Source organism: Artibeus jamaicensis, unplaced genomic scaffold (assembly GCF_021234435.1).
Source record: "Artibeus jamaicensis isolate MK-2021 breed Jamaican fruit bat unplaced genomic scaffold, CSHL_Jam_final contig_473, whole genome shotgun sequence".
NCBI classification, from domain to species: Eukaryota; Metazoa; Chordata; class Mammalia; order Chiroptera; family Phyllostomidae; genus Artibeus; species Artibeus jamaicensis.
Window position 1 is genome coordinate 2,702,768 of NW_026521851.1, and position 20,550 is coordinate 2,723,317.

The 20,550-nt window shown below is 42.8% G+C and overlaps 1 protein-coding gene across 2 annotated transcripts in view; it reads left to right on the forward strand.

Moving 5' to 3' along the window:
* RYR2 (ryanodine receptor 2) overlaps nucleotides 1–20,550 on the forward strand; it is a 544,399-nt gene that overhangs the window by 269,097 nt on the left and 254,752 nt on the right. For both annotated transcript variants that reach the window (XM_053667877.1, XM_053667878.1), the window contains exons 11-12: nucleotides 1,950–2,106; nucleotides 17,946–18,110. In XM_053667877.1, coding sequence (XP_053523852.1) covers nucleotides 1,950–2,106; nucleotides 17,946–18,110 — 322 coding nt within the window. The remainder of the gene's footprint in view (nucleotides 1–1,949; nucleotides 2,107–17,945; nucleotides 18,111–20,550) is intronic.

Below are 20,550 nucleotides of genomic sequence, written 5' to 3' on the forward strand. Positions count from 1 at the left end.
GAAAGGCAACCACACATTGATGTTTCTCTCCCTCTCTCCTTTCCTTTCTCTCTCTTGAAAAATAAATAAATAAATAAATAAAATATTAAAAAAAATAGAAAAACCTTTAAAAAAAAGAAAATGAGGTTGTTTGCTATGATGATTGAGTCATTCTTTGGGAAAATATATTCAAATGCTCTAAATCATGAAAATGAATATTAAAAATAATTATGTTTTTCATAGCATTTGCAAAGAATACAGTTTAATTTTAGAAGAAGGGAATAAATAAAGCTTATTTATTATCCAACTAGAAATGCTCTTGTGGTAAAACAAACTTTAATTTAATTTTAAGATAACATGGGATTATTGTCAGGGTTTATTGCAACCCTGTATTGGCACATGGTTATTCATTTAGTTGGGGGACTTGTCCAAAGTATTTGTTTCTATAAACAAATTCATGTACAAATGAACTTACTGCAATATAGTGGCACTGTAAATTTTTAGTGATGGTATCACAAGTTAAAAAGCCAGTTTATGAAAACAGCATGAAAATGACTTACAGTTCACTAAAATAGAAAAAAATTGCAAAACAATACTCTCAATTTGTAGACTGCAGTGTTTTTTAATGATTCTGTATTAAAACAAATTTATTAATTGATTAAATCATCTTGAAATGATGCTCGAAGTCCTCCACATCTTTACCTTTTACTTTTTGGATTCAGTATTAGTGACCGTTATGTACATTCCTTTTAGAGTTTACCTTTCCTCTTTCTAAAGCACCTGACAGTATGCCCTTTATGCTTCGCCTCGAATTGCCTAACACCAGCGCTGCCCTCTCTGTCTCCTGAGATTTTATGTGCATGGACATTCTTTTCCACTCATTTATTCCTAGTTTTAAAAAATTGTTTGATTGCCAACATGTTTGTTATCAGTGGTAAGAGGCTGTTGCCGAGCTTCCTGGAAGTCCTGTGTGTCCAAAGCAGTTGCCGCTCCGCAGCGAGGCGTGTCTGACGCTCCGACCGCTGTCAGTCCTCACCACCCTGGGTGAAGCGGGGGTGGCTACTACCTTGGTTTGCCTTTTCTGCCCTGCCTCAAAGTCACTATTTTTTAAAAAAATATTTATTTATTTTTAGAGAGAGGGGAAGGGTGGAGAAAGAGTGGGAGAGAAACATCAATGTGTGGTTGCCTCTCATGTGTCCCCTGATGGGAACTGGCCTGCAACCCAGGCATGTGCCCTGACTGGGAGTCGAATCACGATCCTTTGATTCGCAGGCCTGTGCTCAATCCACTGAGCCACACCAGCCAGGGCAAAGTCACTATTTTTAAGAGCAGATCTTAATGATCATAGCTTTGCTTTTTATATTTTTTCTGTAACCTTAGTTTATATTTTCTGTTTATTATATTTTTTCCTTTTGACCTTTTTTATAGTTTTCATTTTCTTGGTTTGTCTTTTTTTGTTCATTGGTTTTTAATGAGATACTTGTTTTTTAATGTTAAATTTAAAACATAAGAATTTGTTTCTTTTTTCAAGTAAATTATACTTCAGTTTATATATATATGAATTCCAATTAATCATGATTAGGTATTGACTGTCCCACTATCTTTGAAGTCTGTGCAAATCCAAGAGAAGTTTTTAACTAGTAACTTCTGAAATCACATTTAAACTTACAATTTCTACATCTGTGACTAGTGAGTAGAGTGTAGGTGGTATTGCACTTAAAGTCAGAAGACCTAGAGTTCAGTTTCACTTCTGTTTACTGTTAGTCGCATACACTGAATGTCACCTGATTGTCCTGAATGCCCGTCTTGTTCTGTGACGTGACATTAGTACCACCTGCATCCTGAGGTGCTTGAGCACACGCCCCAGGGCAGCACGGGCAGAGCCCTGTGCTCATGCTGGCACGTGCAGCCCACCGCTGTCTGCCCTGCCGTGAGGCTGCCGTTGGGTCACCCTGGCCTGTCTTCCTCAGGTGGAGCGGAAGCCACATAAGATGGGGCCAGCCTTTCCGACTGCGCCACGTCACAACGGGGAAGTACCTGAGCCTCCTGGAAGACAAAACCCTCCTCCTGGTGGACAAAGAGAAAGCTGATGTGAAGTCAACAGCGTTTACCTTCCGATCTTCCAAGGTAAGATGTAATCCGTAACGTTGGATTTCCTGTAAGTAACACCGTTTCCTCTGATGTTGGAAGTGTGCAAAAATTGACAAGAGCATGGCTGACATGCGTTTCTGAATTCCCAGCTTCTCTTCCATCCATTCCTCTCCAGTAAATCCCACTTCCTCAACCTCCGACCCCTGCCCGGGTGCCTCACCTGCTCCCTAACATATACCACGTCCGCCCAGCTCCTTTCTGTTGCCTTTGCTCTGCCTGTACATGCAGCTAGCGCAGGGCTCGTGCCACTGGGAGTGTGGCAGTAGAGCTCGGCAGAGCCTCTTCTCAAAGGTGCAGTGCACGTCCACTCCTGACCCCTCTTCTTACGTGACTCACTGGTAAGGACAGAACCTCCAAGAGTGCCACTGGGTCGTCAGGGGGACTTGCTGTGGACCAGACGGTGAATAGCAGGGAGCAGTGAGTGCACGTGAGTGCTGTTGGAGGGCTAGCCTTTCGCGTGGTACCTGGCTGGTTCCAGCACACTGGCTGGTGCAGTGGGCTCCTAAGTGTCCCCAGCAAGACAATGTGCTGTGTCCTGACAGTGTGCTGTGTCAGCAACAGCTCAAAGTCACAGGTTCAACTGACAAAGGCCAGCGTGGATTGCATTCATTTTTTCTCATGGTTGTGTATTGCTGTCCTTAATTTAAAGAAGCTTGTGAGATGGGGCATAGTGACAGGAACGGCATTTACTGGCTAGTTTTGGTCTTGGAAATACTACTCTTTACTCCCCAGTTGTAGTTGTAGGTGAAGGTAAGTTTGGCTGAGACCAGAGCAGCTCTGAAAAGGCAGGGCCCGTGGGTGCCCCCGACTTGTCTGTCAGGACTCCTGCTCTGGGGCATACAGACGGTGGAGGTCTCTTGGAGGGACAGCCAGCGTAGGCCCCTGTTTTCTGTGGTGACAGTGAGAGAGAGCTGGTCCTCTCCAGTGGGGAATCTCAGGACCCATGCACATGTATTTGCTGTGTGGGCCACAGGGCAGCTCGGCAGTGGTGCCTGCATGGGCGTTCGATGGGCGGTGCTGTGGGCTGAGTCACCTGTCTGGTTAGAAGGCAGTTGGTCTCACTGTGAACAAACTCGGTGTCACTGGGCTTTTTCCTTAAGCCTGACTAAGCAGAGGGGTAAGGATCCGTGAGTTTTTTCCAGCGGTATTACCACAGCCCCAAAAGAACCATTTTCAGCCCACTACAGAGGAATCAGCTCTCTGATGGAGGCAGCCCTTTCCACATAGAAAACAGGTGGCTCTTCAACTGATAATGCAGCTTTACTGCAGAACGTTAGCTGGAAGGCGTGATCGGCACCCTAGCAGACGCAGCTCCTCACAGTTACACCCCAGACACACAAGCCCTGAGCAGGAATATCGGATGAAGTCTCTAGAAAGACTGTCAAGACACGGCATTACAAGAGGCAAAATATGTCTAGCGGAAATTGGAGGAGACAGAGAGGCAGGTACAGTAAGTGCTCTGATTGACTCTATGAAGCTGCTAAAGTCAAAGTATATTTTCTTAAAACTAAAAAATTGAATGATAGAATTGTGAGATACTTACCAGTAAAAAGGCACATCCTGAAGGATAGTCAGCTCTGCAAAAACAAGGTGGTGGGAGACAGAGGGAGACACCGCTGTGTCACTGATGCTGTCCAGCCTCAGGAGAAGGTGGCGAGGGTTTGTGAAGAGTCCTGGACACCCACGGCCGGAGGTGGAGGTTCGTGGTCAGCAGAGACATAGACCACATGGGGTAATGGCTAAAACACGCAGAGCGGAGGCCCAGTGTATCTGCCCCATCGGTGCGTGTAAATGGGCTACAACCACAGTTTAAAATGACAATTTCACATTGGCTCACGCAGTACAATTTATGCTGGTGCTGAGACACACGGTAAACAGCTTCGTTTGGAGAGGTTGTAAGTGAAACGATGGCTGATCAGTAGCAGGGCAGTACAGACAAAAAGAAAGGAGTCTGGCCCTGGCCGGGTGGATCAGTTGGTTGGAGCATTGTCCCCGTACCAAAAGGTCGTGGGTTCGATTGCCAGTCAGGGCACATGCCTAGGTTGTGGGTTCACTTTTCTCTTGGGGCATGTATGGTAGGCAACCATCGATGTTTCTCTCTCACACTGGTAATTCCTCTCTGTCTCCCCTGCTTCCTCTCTCTCTCTAAAATCAGTGGAAATATCCTCAGGTGAGGATAAAAAGAAAAAAAAGAAAGGGGTCTGATGTTATCCTGGGGCGGAGGGCTTGGGCTGAAGACAGCACTGAGTAAGACAGAGGACACTCCCCAGTGCGGAAGGGCGCGCTGCGCTGGAGGTGGAGCGGTGGGCAGAACTGCGCAGCAAATACAGTGACCGGGTATCGGAGTCCGGACAGCAGAGCCTGCAGGGGGCGCAAGAAGAAACACAGGAGAGCCGGAGTCAGAGACACCAGTCAGGTTTCTCTGTTCGGGACAGTCAGGCAGGCGATGCATGAGAAAATGTGCACAACACACAAATAACGTGCAGAGTGACATTCACTCACTCAGGAATGCTGGAAGGGCAGGGACCTGGCTGGTAGCTGGGGACATGCTCACAGTTCTGCCTCCTAGAGCTTGGTGAGGCCACTGGGAGGCAGGGACCTCCCCCACCACGTGCCTTTTTAGAGCCAGCAGCTGCTGCCAGTCTGTGGCCCCCAGCAGGTTGGCTAGCAGAGCCGAGACCTCTCCGTGACTGCCTGCCGGGGCTCTGGGCCCCGTTTCACCAGAGGGGGTGCCCAGGGCAGGGCAAGCACATCACTCATTCAGTCACCAGGCTGAGATCACAGGGCAGCCGGTGGACACGAGATTGTCTGGGCCCCAGCCACCTGGCCGGACTGGGTTTAAACAACCAGGCCCAGCCAGAATCCTGGGTGCACCGTGGCTCAGGGAGCCCAGGTGGTTCACCCTGCACTGCACCCAGCCTCCCACAGCCGAGGGGCCGCCCTGCCCTGCCCTGCATGGGCTCCACAGGCCTGTCGCTGTCACCTGACCATGGCCCCCCAAACCTACTCTCGCTGGGGACATGGGAATATTGAGTTCATCTTTGTTTTTCATTGTTTCTGTAACAGTCATATTCCATGGTCTCCAAAAATCCTGATTTCGCTGTAGGAAGCTGAATACTGCCACCCTCTTTCTGTGTCCTTTTTTTCTGTAACAATCCTAATTCTCCAGGAGGCAGATGGGTGCCTCCAGCCAAAAGGACCTGGGGTGTTCCAATGAGAAGGACTTGGAGAAAAATACACGAGCAGATGTTAAAGCTTTCTGCCATACATGTAACTACTAATCTAGCAATCTGTTTTTTTCCTATTTGACAGAAATAAAATAAAGCCTGAGTAAGTTAACTCTATCATTCTTTGCCATGGCAGAGAGTCAAGTGTTTCACAAATACAGTTGATAGCTAAGTGATACTAGCTGTTGGAATATGTTGATCTGGAAATATGTCCATCAGAATAATACTGTTGAGTGAAAGAAAAGTACATTGTAGTTACAAAATGTTATTGTTTTAATTTAAATAAACCTCTGTGCGTGTTTGTATCTGACCAGACAATTGATAGGGAAGGACTGCTCTACCTTTACATTTGGGTGCTTCAGAAAGATCAGACTAGAAGTACTTAGGAACATGGGTGCAGGGCAGAATTTTGCTCAACTTTAAAAAAGTCAATACCTAGATTATTCTGCGCGTTAAAGTAGCCATATTTCTTTGTAAAAAAAAAAATCAATTAAAATACAACCACTGCACTGACATTCTTGGACGTATGTTTTGTGCACATTTTTAATTTATTTCTTAAGGATAGATTTCCAGAACTGGACATGCTGACTAAAAACTATGCATATTTTTAAAAGCTGTTAATGAATGTTCTTCCTCACCATAATAGCCTTTGAAACCTTTTTCTCCAGTGTCTCTCCTAATACACACTTGGAGAATTTTGGCTGTTTCTGGATTCCAGCCACCAAGTCATGCCATCACCACCTCACGCCATCGCGCGGAGAGCAGGCTCCCACACCCCTTCAGTGTCTTTGCGGCCTGGCTGCTGCCTGGCACCGTGTGTGGGACCCGCTGCCCTGTGCAGGTTGTGCTGACTCCCTGACGAACGCTGTGAGTTTGTTCAACTCACACTGATAACTGAGCGGGATGATGTGGTTGAGACAAGAGAAGGTGAAGCTGAAGGCAGGAAAACGTTTTAATTTTAAAATCACAGTGTAATTCTAACTCTAAAATAATGGCTGGTTATGTAATTAAAGTTTTTTTCCAGGAGGTAGAGACAGTAAATCTTTTTATAATTTCTTTCTAAAATTATTTGATTATTATATACTTAACACATAGTCATTATGGAACATTTTAAAAAGGAACACAAAAATGTGGCAAGAGGAAATTAAAATCATGTACAACCCATCATTTAGAAACAATTGTGTTTCTAAATGTGTGTGTATTTTACTTTTTAGCAAATATCTGATATGAAATAAAATAGGGCAAATTATATGCTATGTTGTGTATAATTTTTATTTAATATACAACTGTCCATCTTGATTAATAAAATTTTGACAGTAATTCAACATTCTGTTATATAGATTTATAGCGAGTTATTTAGCTACTCCTGTTTATTTAATGAGTTTTGAATTTTGTACTTATAAATTGAACGTTTTTGTCTCCACATTTTTCTGTATATTGCTGATGCTTCCTTTTTGAAAGTCGGACAGGTTGTTTAGGGAATATGAGGTTTCTGAAGGTGTCGATTCTGCGGGCTCTCAGCCGGCAGTGTCTGCAGGCTGCAGCCTGGCGTGGCCACCCGCTTTGCGCCAGGCATGGTCCAGGGAGTGGACGCGTGCAGACAGAGGGCCCTTCAGAGCTGGGTGCCGGTGTTCATTCTGTGTAGCAGCGCAGGGAAGTTGATGTTTCTGTGCACCCTCATCAACAGATAATTCTTAAAAAATCTTTGCTAATTTTGACAGATAAAAGTAGTTGTATCTTATATACTGTGGGTGGTAAGTCAATCTCCTAGTAAAGGAAACTGCTCTAAGTTTACAGACATAATGTTTGTAGTATGTTGGTGAATGAAATGTATTGGGTTAGTCAAAACGTTCATTTGGTTTTTTCTTTAAGGTGGCTCTAATAGTGCTTAGTTGTCTTTAACTTCATTCAAAACAGTTTGGTTAGATTATATTGTGACAGCTGTCATATCAGTGTGCATTTAAAAAGACTTATTAAAATTGGTGAATTTTTGTGTAGCCATTTGAATATTGAAGCTGGAAGAAAATATGTGATATTTTGGCATATTATGTTGTATTATTTCAAGAAAGGTAAAACAACTGAAATGAAAAAAAAGATTTGTGCAATGTGTGGAAGTACTGTGAATGATGTGTCAGAAGTGGTTTGTGAAGCTTCATGCTGGAGACGATTTCTTGCTAGATGAAGCTCCATGGTCAGGCAGGCCAGTTGAAGTTGACAGCGATCAAATTGAGACAGTAATTGAGGATAATCAACCTTATACAACACAGGACATAGCTGACAAAGTCGAAATATCTACATCATTAAAGTTACTGGTGAAAATGAAAAATGTGTCTTTTACAGAAAAAAACATATTTGGCCAACCCATTATTATCACAATAAGTAGTTTTCCAGAAATCACTTCATTTTTCTGAACGCATGTATCTTTTATAAGCAGATGATGTGGACTGTGCTACCACGGTGGTGACTCTAGATGTCTCCCCTGTGTGCAGCTTTCACCTTGTGCTTTTGACTGAGTTTCAGATGATTTGAAGTATTTTGTGTTTGTTAAATATACATGTATCTTATATGTACATGTACTTCACATGATCTCCCAATCCCAACAAATGTAGCCCGAAATAGGACAAATAGCAGTGTGTCCCAGGTTGTGGGCTCTTGAACTTGCCAATAAAATTTATTCTGGAAGAAAGCATCAATCTATTCCAGTTGGGAATGGGGAGAAATTCCAAAATACATAGTGGTGTCCTAGGGAAAAGTAGACGGGACAGAAATTCATGCATATATATATGAACATTGAAGAATTGAAGAGTTGTTAATAGTGGAGATTGTAATGTTTAACATATAAACTCATTTTAATTGGAATAAAGGTAGCCTCATGAATGTAAAATCTATTCATGATAAAAATTATTTTCTGTAATCATGTAATAAAGAAGCATCGGCTTAACCAACTGAAACAGAATATAAGTAGAGTCCCCAATTAAAGAATAAATTATATATTTAAAAACTAAAATGTTTTTTTACATTGTCTACAATTTAGACACACCATAGAGAAAAGGTGTCATAGAGAAAAATTGTAAAAGCTACAATTTAGCTACAACATAGAGAAAATGGAGTAGCTAAACAGTTAGTGATTGTTTGGTCACAGGCTCTGGTCTCTGAAATAAGTGTTGGGTTCACTTAAAGGTACACTTGATTTTTTTCCCGTTAGTACCACTGACAGGTTGAAAATGCTTGCCATATTACATATTTTTGTCATACTATTTCCACTGAAAATAATGACTACTTTAATTTTTTCTAAGGCAAAGTCTTTTTTAATGTAACATATTTCTTTGACTTTAGGTAGACATTCAGGATGCAGTTAATGAATGACTATTGACTGACCTAATTACTGTGTTGCAAATCAAGTTTTCATTATTGATGAAAAACTAAACTTTTCTATGTCAGTTGAAAATACCAATTTTTACCTTGATTCAGGGATATGGCTTTGGAAATTCCGAAGTGAAAATCATGTGTCACGAACCCTTGTGTCTACATTGGTTTTCCTTTGCCTACAACTGTGTGAGGCCTCTTTGCTATTATATTTTTCAAATTGTACAAATCATTGCGATTTTTTTACTTAAAGTGGTAAGTGAGAACAGCTTTAAAAAGGTTACACCCCTAGTTAATGTGGGGGGCATCTCTCTTGGTCGTCATTGGGATGTCTTGGACAGCGTCAGGAGTACTCAGTCACTCGTCTGAAATTCAGGGTTTGACAGAAGTCAACAATTGTTGGCAACTACATGTATTCAGAATAAGCAGAACAGAGTGGAAAATAGATTATAATATAACCTTTGTTGGTCCTCTTATTGTCCAAGCTTTATTGAAATATAATTGATGCAGCATCGTCGAATTGTAAGGTGTAAAGTGTAATGATTTGATATACATCTTTATTACAAAATGATTATGTTGGTCTGCTCCTAAAGAAGACATTTTACGTGATGCAGAATTCAGTTTGATTCATGTAGGTTTTCTTGGGCCTGTTCTTCACTTTCTCTGCTCCTAGAATCCTCAACCCTCACTTTCAAGTGTGTTGAAATGTCAGTTTTAAACATAAGGTAGATATCACCAGTCACATATATACCTCCCCCAAGATGTAAGTTTCTGGCTTAAAATGCCACGAAAACGTTCCTGTCTGGGTGACATCCTCCTGTTTTTCCTCTCCCAGGCACCACGAATAGAAACTGCTGCTGAAAAGGCAAAACAGCAGACTCAGACAGGCTTCCAGGGAGACCCCAGGGTGCACAGAGCAAGTGCAAAAGCAGGAAGGGCAAAACCATTTTTAGGACACAGTTTTTAGTATGTTGTTTTTGTTTGGGACTTTATTCTTGGTTCAAAAAAAATGCTTTACGAAACAATAAAAATAAGAAGTAATGGTTAATTTATGGGCCAAATAATGTGCAAGTACCTTATCTACATTATCTCACTTAATTCTAGTTCAGTCCTATGATGCTTAGATACCATTTTTAGTGTTAATTGTGCAGATGAGGAAACTGAAGCTTAGATAAGTTATGTGGCTGACCCAGACTTTGAACCTAAGTAGTAAAATCAAAGCCTTCTTTAATAAGAACATTAAAGATTTTACAAATAATAACAGCAGATGGGAAAGATGTGCTGTGTAGCTGTGATCTGGTGAGCACCTACTACAGTGGTTCAGTGATGGATTAAACATCTCAGAAGTAAACACAAAGTAAAGAGCATATATTTTCCTGCCAAAATAATTATACAAAGTTATCATTAGAGGTGAATTTTTGTTTAATCAGGATTTAACTGAAAAGAGATTTTTTGCAGTAACTGTTTCTCGAGGGGTGCTGCTAGCATAATATAAAATAATGCTGACTTCCAGCCAAGATGGAGGTGTAGGTAGACATACTGTGCCTCCTCGTACAACCAAAAGAAGGACAACAACAAATTTAAAAATAAAAAACAACCAGAACTGACAGAAAATCGACTGTATTGCAGTCCGACAACCAAGGAGTTAAAGAAGAAACATTCATCCAGACCAATAGGAGGGGCAGAGACAGGCAGCTGGGATGGCGAGGCCTCTTCACAGGGTGGTGGCTGGCTGAGCGGGCTGTACCATATTTGCATGTGGGTAAGCCGGGAGGGACAACTGGGGAGCAAGACAGATCACGCAACCCAGGGTTCCAGGGTGGGGAAATAAGGACTCAAAACCTCTGGCTGTAAAAATCTTTGGGGGTTGAGGCGGCAGGGGAAGCTTCTAGCCTCACAGAAGAGTTCCTTGGAGACACCCCCTTGCCCCCAGAATCAGCACCAGAGGGGGCCAGTTTGCTTGTGGGTAGCAGGGGAAGTGACTGAAATTCAGCCAAGAGCCAAGCAAGTGACACTGTTCCCTCTTGGACCCCTCCCACATATATAGCGACCTGGGTTGCCTCACCCTGGCAAATACCTATGGCTCTACCCATTACTGTGTAACAGGTGTGCTGAGGCCAAAAAAAGAAAAAATGGCCCAAATGAAAGAACAGACCAAAGCTCCAGAAAAAATACAGCTAAGCAACAAAAAGTCAGCTTATCAGATGCAGAGTTCAAAACACTGGTAATTAGGATGCTCACAGAAATGGTTGAGTATGGTCGCAAAATAGAGGAAAAAGTGAAGGCTATGAAAAGTGAAATAAAGGGAAACGTACAGGGAACCAACAGTGATGGGAAGGAAACAGGTACTCAGGTCAATGGTTTGGAGCAGAAAGAAGAAATAAATATTTAACTGGAACAGAATGAAGAAACAAGAATTCAAAAAAAATGAGAGGTTTAGGAACCTCCACGACAATTTTACACATTCCAACACCTGAATCATAGGGGTGCCAGAAGAGAAGAGGAAGAGCAAGAAATTAAAAACTTATTTGAAAAAAACAATGGAGAACTTCCCCAATCTGGCAAAGAAAATAGACTTCCAGGAAGTCCAGGAAGCTCAGAGAGTCCTCAAAAGTTGGACCTAAGGCAGCACACACCAAGATATATCATATTTACACTACTCATGATTAAAGATAAGGAGAGAATCTTAAAAGCAGCAAGAGGAAAGGAGAGAGTTACCTACAAAAAAATTCCCATAAAGCCATCAGCTGATTTCTTAAAAGAAACCTTACAGGCAAGAAGGTGCTGGAAAGAAGTGTTCAAAGTTCATGAAAGGCAAGGGACTACAACCAAGATTGCTCTATCCAGCAAAGCTTTCATTTAGAATGGAAGAGCAGATAAAGTGCTTCTCAGATAAGGTCACGTTAAAGGAGTTTATCATCTCCAAGCCCTTATTATATGGAATGTTAAAAGGACTTAATTAAGAAAAAGAAGATAAAAATATGGACAGTAAAATGACCACAAACTCACAATTGTCAACAACCAAACCTAAAAAAAAAAATCCAAACAAAAATAAACTAAGCAAACAACTAGAACAGGAACAGAATCACTGAAATGGAGATCATATGGAGGGTTATCAGCGGGGAAGGGGAAGGGTAGAATGGGGGAAAAGGTACAGGGAATAAATAGCATAAATGGTAGGTAGAAAATAGGGGGAGGTTAAGAATAGTGTAGAAAATGTAGAAGCCAAAAAACTCTTATGTACAACCCATGGACATGAAGTAAGGGGTGGGCGAGGGTGTGCAGAGCAGAGGAGAACAAAGAGGGGGAATGGGACAACTGTAATAGCATAATCAAAGTATATTTTAAAAAAGAAAATAATGCCGACTGTGTTTTTACAGAAGATATGCAAATTCAGTGATAGTTTTTGTCCTGATTCTTTTTAATGATAGTGAACCAGAGAGCTAGCTGAAATGTCCATTGGGGAAGGTGAGGTGTATCATCAGCTAGAGGTCAACCAGGCAAGCAGAGCCCACACCAGGCATGAAGAAATACTAAGGGGGCCCTGGCCAGGTGTCACAGTTGTTTAGAGCATCATCCCGATATATCAAGGTTAATAGTTCAGTCCCTAGGCAGGGCACATATAAGAATCAACCAGTGAGTGCGTAAATAAGTAGAATAACAAATCTCTCTCCCCCTTTCCCCTTCTCCTCCCTCCCTCTCTCTCTTCCCCTCTTTCTCCTCTCCCCTCTTTCCTTCCTCCCTCCCTCCCTCCCTCTCATGGGCTTGCTTTATGAGGCTGTGAGGCTGTGGAGTCAGCCACAGGGTGAGGGGCATGGAAAGGCAGCCAGAGCCAGGATGGACTGCCATGGGCACGGGCTGTGTGTGGTCTCTGAGCTCAGGGAAAACCTCTGCTCTCTACAAAGGGCTCACCAAGCATCCCTCCCCCAGGATAATCTCCCCTTTGATTTGCTCACGGCCAGTTGATTAGGGGCCTTAATTACATCTGCATGACTTCTCCTTTGCCATGTGATGTAACCTAATCACAAGACTGAAGTTTTCTGAGCTCCCTGGCCCAGCCCACACCGAGGCAGAGGGTTGCACAGGCTCCTTGGAAGCTCTGTTACTTGTTTCATTGCCGAAGAGATCCCACCACCCCGCCCCCCTCCCCCCCCCCCGCCCGCCCGGCACAGGAAATGTCCAAATTCCTTCCTTGCACAAGCCTACCCATCGGTCTCCTCAGAAGATTTCTGAACGCCAGGGATAAAGAGAGCTGCGTCTGTATATTTTGCAACTCTTCCCTGGTGGGAAGTAGTTTCTGTGACCCTGTGGCATTTTTAGATTCCTATTTCATGGTGACCAACTATTCTGTGCTCCAATGCGGCACCCAAAAGGAGCAAATACAGCATTTTTATTGACCTTTACCTTTCCTCACTTGAACCATTATTTGTCTGAAGGAGGACTGGCTATTACAAAAACAGACTCCAGCATCTAAGGAGAAAAGCCTTTTTCCCCTTCATCCTCTCAGCCACTTGGCAGAATAATTTGAGATTTAAGGATGATTTCAATTAATGCAATTAGAAACTCTTTGAACTTTCTAGTCCAAAGAGTAACAATGTAAGCCTACCGGACTAGTTTAAATTTATTAGTGAATCTAGTTTGGTATCTCCAGTGCCTTTTCGTGTCACTTAACAAGGACAGATGTTCAGAAGTGGCTTTGGCTTTGTGATGTGCTAGTTTGGTATGTCTGATGACAAAACATCCATCCTGTGTTTCAGACTGACCTTTTCTACTTCCGGAGCCACTCTGATACTCATGTGAAGATCCTGTTCCCCATCATTCATGAGTAGAATTATTTTAATGGTAGGGTATTTTGTAAACACATTTTTATGGAAAATTAGAAGGGGTGTGTGATTGCTTTCCAAACATGCATTTATTCATTTGGCAGAGAGTTACTAAGAATTTAGCATTTTGGGGCACTGTTCAGGTGCCGGGGCCATGGACTGTTGGGCTGGACGTCACCCAAGTTTGAGATTCCTGGTCAGGGAGGAAGCCAGACGTTTGAAGAACAATGTCAGTCGAGTGCCAGCATCTCTCTAGTGGTTGAAGCACAGCCCACTCTCGGTATACATGAAGCAAAGAAGAAAACGTGTCTAGCCACAGTCCTCACAGTGAGAACGGAGGTCTTTTTAACAACTGGAGACTGTGTCGGGAAGACCCGCTTCCCCTTGGAGGATTTCCGGAGTTCTCGTGGTGGTTGTCGCCAGGTGGACAGTTAGAGCAGCAGTGTTTTTAAATTTACATTTAAATTTTATTTTATCTTTGAAAATATCGTTTGTTGTTGTTCGAGTACAGTTTTCTGCCTTTTCCCCGATCCCTCCCCACAACCCCAGCCCTCCCCACCTCCCTCCCCTGTCCCCCCACCCCTCGTTACTGTCCATGTGTCCTTTATAATTGTTCCTGCAAACCCTTCCCCTTTTCCTCCATTATCCCCTCCTCTCTCCCTCTGGTCACTGCCAGCCTCTTCTCAATTTCAGTGTCCTTGGCTTTCCTTTGCTTGCTTGTTCATTTTGTTGATTAGGTCCCTGTTAATGGTTAGATCATATCACAGAGCAGCAATGTTAAACCTTTGTGGGTGTTAGTAGTCCTGAGACAACAGCGAGGGTCTCAGCAGTCCTCAGCTAAAGGCAGGAGGTGTGGGGACTACACTGTACGTAGCCTTTCCAGGGAAGTCTCTGCTTGCTGGGAAAACTGCCACGTCAGGGCGTCTGTAGTGGCTATCTGACCTTGAGATTGGAAAGCTTCTGTTGACCTGCTTTCAGCTTTACCTACTCAGTCTACAATTGCCATCTGATATTAAGCTGATTTAAGTAATTTTATACTTAATTGATGTTTTCATTACATTTCGTTTTTTATAATTTATATTTCTCAACTGAGATTCTTCATGGTTATTCATTATGCATATATTTTTCTTTATGCCCTTGTACATATTTAATGTTTATATATAATACTTGTTTCAAAGTCTTTGCCTACTACCAATTGTAAGGGACCTCTGCATCAGTTTCTATTGCTTTTTTTTCTAGTACGGGTCACTTTGTTTAAAATTTAGTTCAGATCGGTTTCCTTGTTTCTTTACCTGAAATTTTTTAGAGCACACGGGGTGTTGGAGGCTGTGTGGTGGAGACTGCCTTTTGCTGTGGCTGTCTTCTAAATGGTGGTTTTGGTTTGGGCAGCTGGTTAACCCCGCTGGACCGGAGCTCCAGCTTCCTCCTGTTCGCAGTGGGCTGCGGCTTCTGTTTCTGCTTAGTGGTGTCACCCTCGTTTCTGCACTGGCCATCCCTGGAGTGCACGTGGTTCAGTGGTCAGCAAGAATTGCAGTGGATTTTACAAGCAGGTCCTGTGGCTACTTCTCTGATTCCACTTTTCTGATTTGCAGGCTGCCGGGGCCCCAAGCGTGTCCCCTGACTCCTCAGCCAGTGAGGCACAGCATCACTCTGCCGGGCTGCGGGTGGTGGGCAGGGCAGCCCAAGGCCAAGGCAGCACTGCACGAGTCTCTGGGGTGCTGTTCCCCTGGAGAGAGGAGACTGCTCTCCAGTTTGTCCCACTCAAGGGCATCCAGATAGGTTTTCAAAAGTATTTTTCTTTGAAAATGTGTAATTGTCTATAAGGATTAGTCCAACTAAACCATTCCATCATTGCCTAAAGCTGGAATTCTCAAAAGAAAAATAACATTTAAAAGGTCATTCTGAAACTGAAGGCCTGTAAGTTAGATATGGTATTGCTAATAGAGAATTTGGACCATTGCTGCTCGTCTGTCCGGGACACTTAACTTTTAGTGACATGGGCTGCGTTTCTGTTAGACGTCTCACCAGCTGCCCCACTCCTGGTTCAACTGTGCTTGTTCTCGTGCTTGCTCAAAGGTCTGGATTATTTTCCCCCGAATTTCTCCTAAGCCTGAGCCACACACATACACACACAAAAAGCCGAGAAATGAAAGAAGGAAGGCCTATGGCCTATGTTCTTTCATTTTTCTCATGTCACTTTAGCAGTTCTGACCTGACCCGAGAGGCAGTCTTCATGAAGTTCCGTGGTTACAACTTCCAGTTCACAGCAATGGAGCTACTTCTTCGCAGTCAGTAACTGCGGCCCCTCAACATACAACCCACAGTCTGCAAATAGACTGCACACTACTTTCCTTGGATAAAGGGGAAGAAAAGTTAAAGTCTGAGAAGATGATGACATTGTTGTATTTCCCCCCAGGATTTAATTTTCCTATTGATAGGGTTGGTGTAAGTAGATTAAGAGTATCTTGTTTGATAAAATGAAATTGGAATGCTTTGTCATCTGTTGTATTACAGACACTTGGAAATGTGCTTCAAATTATTTGCATAATGGTTAAATTAACTTAATTTATAATTGTATTCATTTTCTTATATGGCCTTGACCTTAACAATTCCAACTCATCTTAATTTTCAATTGGTGATGGAAGGTTATAGTCATTTTGAGTTATTTCTAATAGGGTATTCAAATAACAGAATTTGTTGCTTAAATTTTTCTTTTTATATAAGAGATAATGAATTTTACTCAAAAGAAAAATAAAATTTAAAAGGCAATGTCGAAATTAAAGGCCCCTAATTTAGATATAGTATAGCTAATACAGAATTAGTAATAGTTTCCACATTATGTAGTATAGCTAACCCAGGATTAGTAATAGTTACAATATTATATAGTATAGCTAACCCAAGATTAGTAATAGTTACAATATTTCATAAATGTTACTAATTTCAAACAACAGTCAGATAACCAAAGTTATAAAAGAAACTTAAAGTATATTTAACAAGGAAAATTCAACCAAGGAGAATGAAACCATTAAAAGAGGTATTGCAACCAAAAAAATACTAGATTTTTTTTCTGTTACTTTAAGGACTATGCAATACTTCATGACAGTGAATTGCCGGAGGTCAGGATGAAGTGTGGGTGTGGGGGGGAATTAAAAGGGATCTATTGAACAAGGGAGCATTAAAACGCAAGGATGTGAGCCCTGGCCGGTGTGGCTCAGTTAGCTGTGGCATTGTCCTGCAGCCCGAAGTGCCATAGCCGGGCTCCCAGTCAGCGCACGTACAAGAAGTACAAGAAAGCAACCAACTGCTATTTCTGTCATCTCTTTCTCTCTCTCTACCCCCCTTTTTCCTCCCCTATCCTCTCTCTCTAAAGCAGGGAAAAAGTCCTTAGCTGAGAATAAAATGTTTTTGTGAATGTAGGGATTTGAAAGACACATTTAGCTGGTACCAGAACATCTACTCAGAACTAAGGCAGAGTCCAGCCCCTGTGACGCTTCAGAGAAAGTCCGAGCTGGAAACCTCTGAATTAGAAGCGGAGCCACAGCAGTTTTGAATAGTTCTAAAGAAGTCATCGTTAACAGTGGACAGGCTTGTCAACAAAATCACCGTCACCATAATTTTCATGGTCGAAATCATTAAAAATTAAGTGTTTATCCCAGACACTGTGCTGAAAATTTTACACACATTATCTCATTTTTTCTAGTACTGTGGGGGAGATAACTTTTGTTGGCTTTATTTACAGATGAGAAATAGGAGCTGTAATTAACTTGTCCTAAGGTCACGGCGGTAGCACTGGACTCAGGGCTGGATTTGCTGTCTCATGAACCTATGCGCTTAAGAACCAATAAGGAAAAAATAATCTGGAAAGAATATGAAGCTGGCACTATTCATTTTAAGATCTCTGGTTTGGAGTTTGCCACTGAGCAGTATAAAATTTGATGTTATGCCAAAATAAATTTCTATCCATGTGAATAATTCAAGATGTTACTTACTCTTACAATTTTCTTTTCTTTTTTTTTTTAAGATTTTTATTTATCTTTAGAGGGGAAGGGAAGGGAAGGAGTGAGGGAGAGAGACATCGATGTATGGTTGCCTCTCGTGTGTCCATTGCTGGGAACTGGCCTGCAACCCAGGCATGTGCCCTGACTGGGTATCGAACCACGGTTGTTCGGTTCGCAGGCCCACGCTCAATCCACTGAGCTACACCAGCCAGGGTTTACAATTTTCTACTTGACATTTCAGTAGAGGTTGAACTGTTAGCGTAAAATATTCAACCATTATTCTTTCAGGGGACTGCAGAGGGCTGAACTTTCCAAGGAATGTATTTACCACAAGACCAAGTTCTTTGACTATAAAGTAGTATTTTAAAAGTTTTGCTTAGCTCCTTTTCCTGTCTCCTCAGGAAAAGTTGGACGCAGGGGTGAGAAAAGAAGTCGATGGCATGGGGACCTCTGAGATAAAGTACGGAGACTCGGTCTGCTACATCCAGCACGTGAACACAGGCCTGTGGCTGACCTACCAGGCCGTGGATGTGAAGTCTGTGCGAATGGGGGCCACGCAGCGCAAGGTGAGCTGGTGGGGAGCACCCTGTGCAGCGGGCACCCCTCCGGTCTGCAGTGCATGCCTGAGGCAATTTAAAATGTCCCATGAACAAGTGTGTATGTTATTACATGTTGAAATAATAATATTTTAGATTATTAGGTGAAATAAAATATTTAAAATAATTTTACCTTTTTAAAAAACTCCTACTAATATGGGCTCTGGAAAATTCAAAGCTACATATTTTAGAAACACCTTCTGCCTCTGCGTCTCCCTGTGGTCGCCGCCCCTTGCAGGGACAAACATTGTCGTCGCTGCAAGGCCGGAGATGAGTTTGGTTGTTGGGCTTTTCATCTTCTTGTATTGACAGTGATTTCATTAGCTTTCCTGTACTGCATTCCATGAGTTAAACATGAATATTTACCAGAAAGGTAAGCATTCAAACAGATTTCACAAATCGTAAAGAACTGAGAAAGGAAAACAAAGGAGAAGTTTTTCCTCAGATATCAGTGTACTAAGCACTCTTGTCCTAATACCACAGTTTCCTTACAGCTTTTATTAAAGGTTCCAAATATGATATATGGTTATGAGAGAAATACAGGTATATATGGTAACATGTAGACACGTTTTTTAAAATATAGAAATAAATTTCAATCAGAAAAATCACTTTGGGTGTTATTGCCCATTTGATGTACTTAAATGGTAAATGAAAAAAAAAAGACTTAAATAATCATCTTTTTTTTTTTTTTTGCTTATGTACCCCTTGGGTGAATTTTTAAAACCACATACGCTATGATATACTTTTAATTATAAATTTAAGTAGTTGCAAAGAAAATGGTTTTTTACTATGAATATTTGAAACCAAACTCTACATGCATCTTTTAAATATGTTATATGGGAACTAAATACAAGGTTCCCACAATTGCCTTCTTTCATTCTGTTGAATCGCACAAAGCAGCCAGCCCAGATGGTGCTGCGTTCCGAGTGAACCTCGTCTCTGTTCCCTGTGCCCACCTGTGTGCGGCCAGACCAGCCTCCAGCTCGTCTGTGGGCAGGGGGCACACAGCCTCTTCTCTGGTCTCCCGACCTCGGTCTCCCTCATCCCAGCCACAGAGACCTAGTGACCGCCACGCTCACACCCTGTGTGGCTGAGCGTCACATCCTGAGTGTCATGGTCTCCGGTCTCCTGGCCCCGCAGCCCAGACTCCTTTCTTCATCGCACTCTTCAGTCCGCGGCAGCAAAGCCCGCATTCTTACTGGTCCTCCACGGTCTTCTTCCTTAGCTGTGGGTCGAAGCCGCCACGGGACCTACCTTCTCCTTCGTGGGCTGACAGAGAGCGTGCCTTTGAGAACAGTTTCACACGGGTGTTGAGAATCTGAGCAGTCTCGTTTAAGTTGGTGAAGGAATGTGGGAAACAGACTTTCTGGGCCACAGAAGAGAGAATCTCCACAGTTAAACCTCTCCTGTAAACTCACCACTACTTCTAGAGCCATCCATCTACTCAGTCTTTGTCGGGCACTTCAGTGAGGGCCATGTGCCCCAGGACTTCCCAGTCGAGAGTCCTAATTAGCTGGATCTCCCAGTTTCAGATCACTGAATTTTAAAGAGAAGCACATTGCCCTGGCCAGTGTGGCTCGGTTGGTTGGAGCATCACCCTGTAGGCTGAAAGGTCATGGGTTCGAGTCCCTGTCAGGGCACATACTGAGACTGTGGGTTTGATCCTAAGTCGGGGTGCATGAGAGAAGGCAACTGATTTGTGTTTTTGTCACATCAGTGTTTCTGTCTCTCTTTTGCTCTCTCTCTCTCAAATGTCCTCAGTTCAGGATTATAAATAAAAAGAATCCCATTTTGATGCTATCTTTGCCAACCCGTACATTTTGAAACTTTTTTGTTCTTGTTTCATGTGAAAAAAACTTGGTTAGTTAAAAAAAATATCTGAATCACTATTCAGAGCTCTTATACATCCCCCTTAATGTGAATATTCGTGTTTTGCTGACAAAATATAAATTCCCTGTTTGCAGAGTGACGCGCAGCACACACTGGGGGTTAACAGTGTGTAACGTTTATGCTGCAGTGCTTCTTAAATGCGTGTGTCACCCAGGGTTTTTGATCCGTGCACTTAGGTCTTTTTAAAACAGAGAGGAGAATCAGTCCAGCTTCAGTCTGTGCTCATCCCATCTGTCAGATTCTTCCCCAGGAACACGCAGCGCCCCTTCCCCGCGCCACGGGGGTCCTCTTGCCTTCAGAATTCCCACCTTTCTGTCCTTGTCTCTGCAGTTTGCTTCTCCAGGGTGCCTGCCACATGAGTCACTTTGTTTTCCTGGGTGCTGTTCTGTACTTCAGGTTGTGTCACACCTTTGACATTTGGGTTTTCTCCTAGTGCTCCATTATCGCCCGAGCTCACTTTTGTCTCAGCATGCTGTCTTCTCATTGGTGCTGACTGTTCACCTCAGCGTGTGTTCCTGTG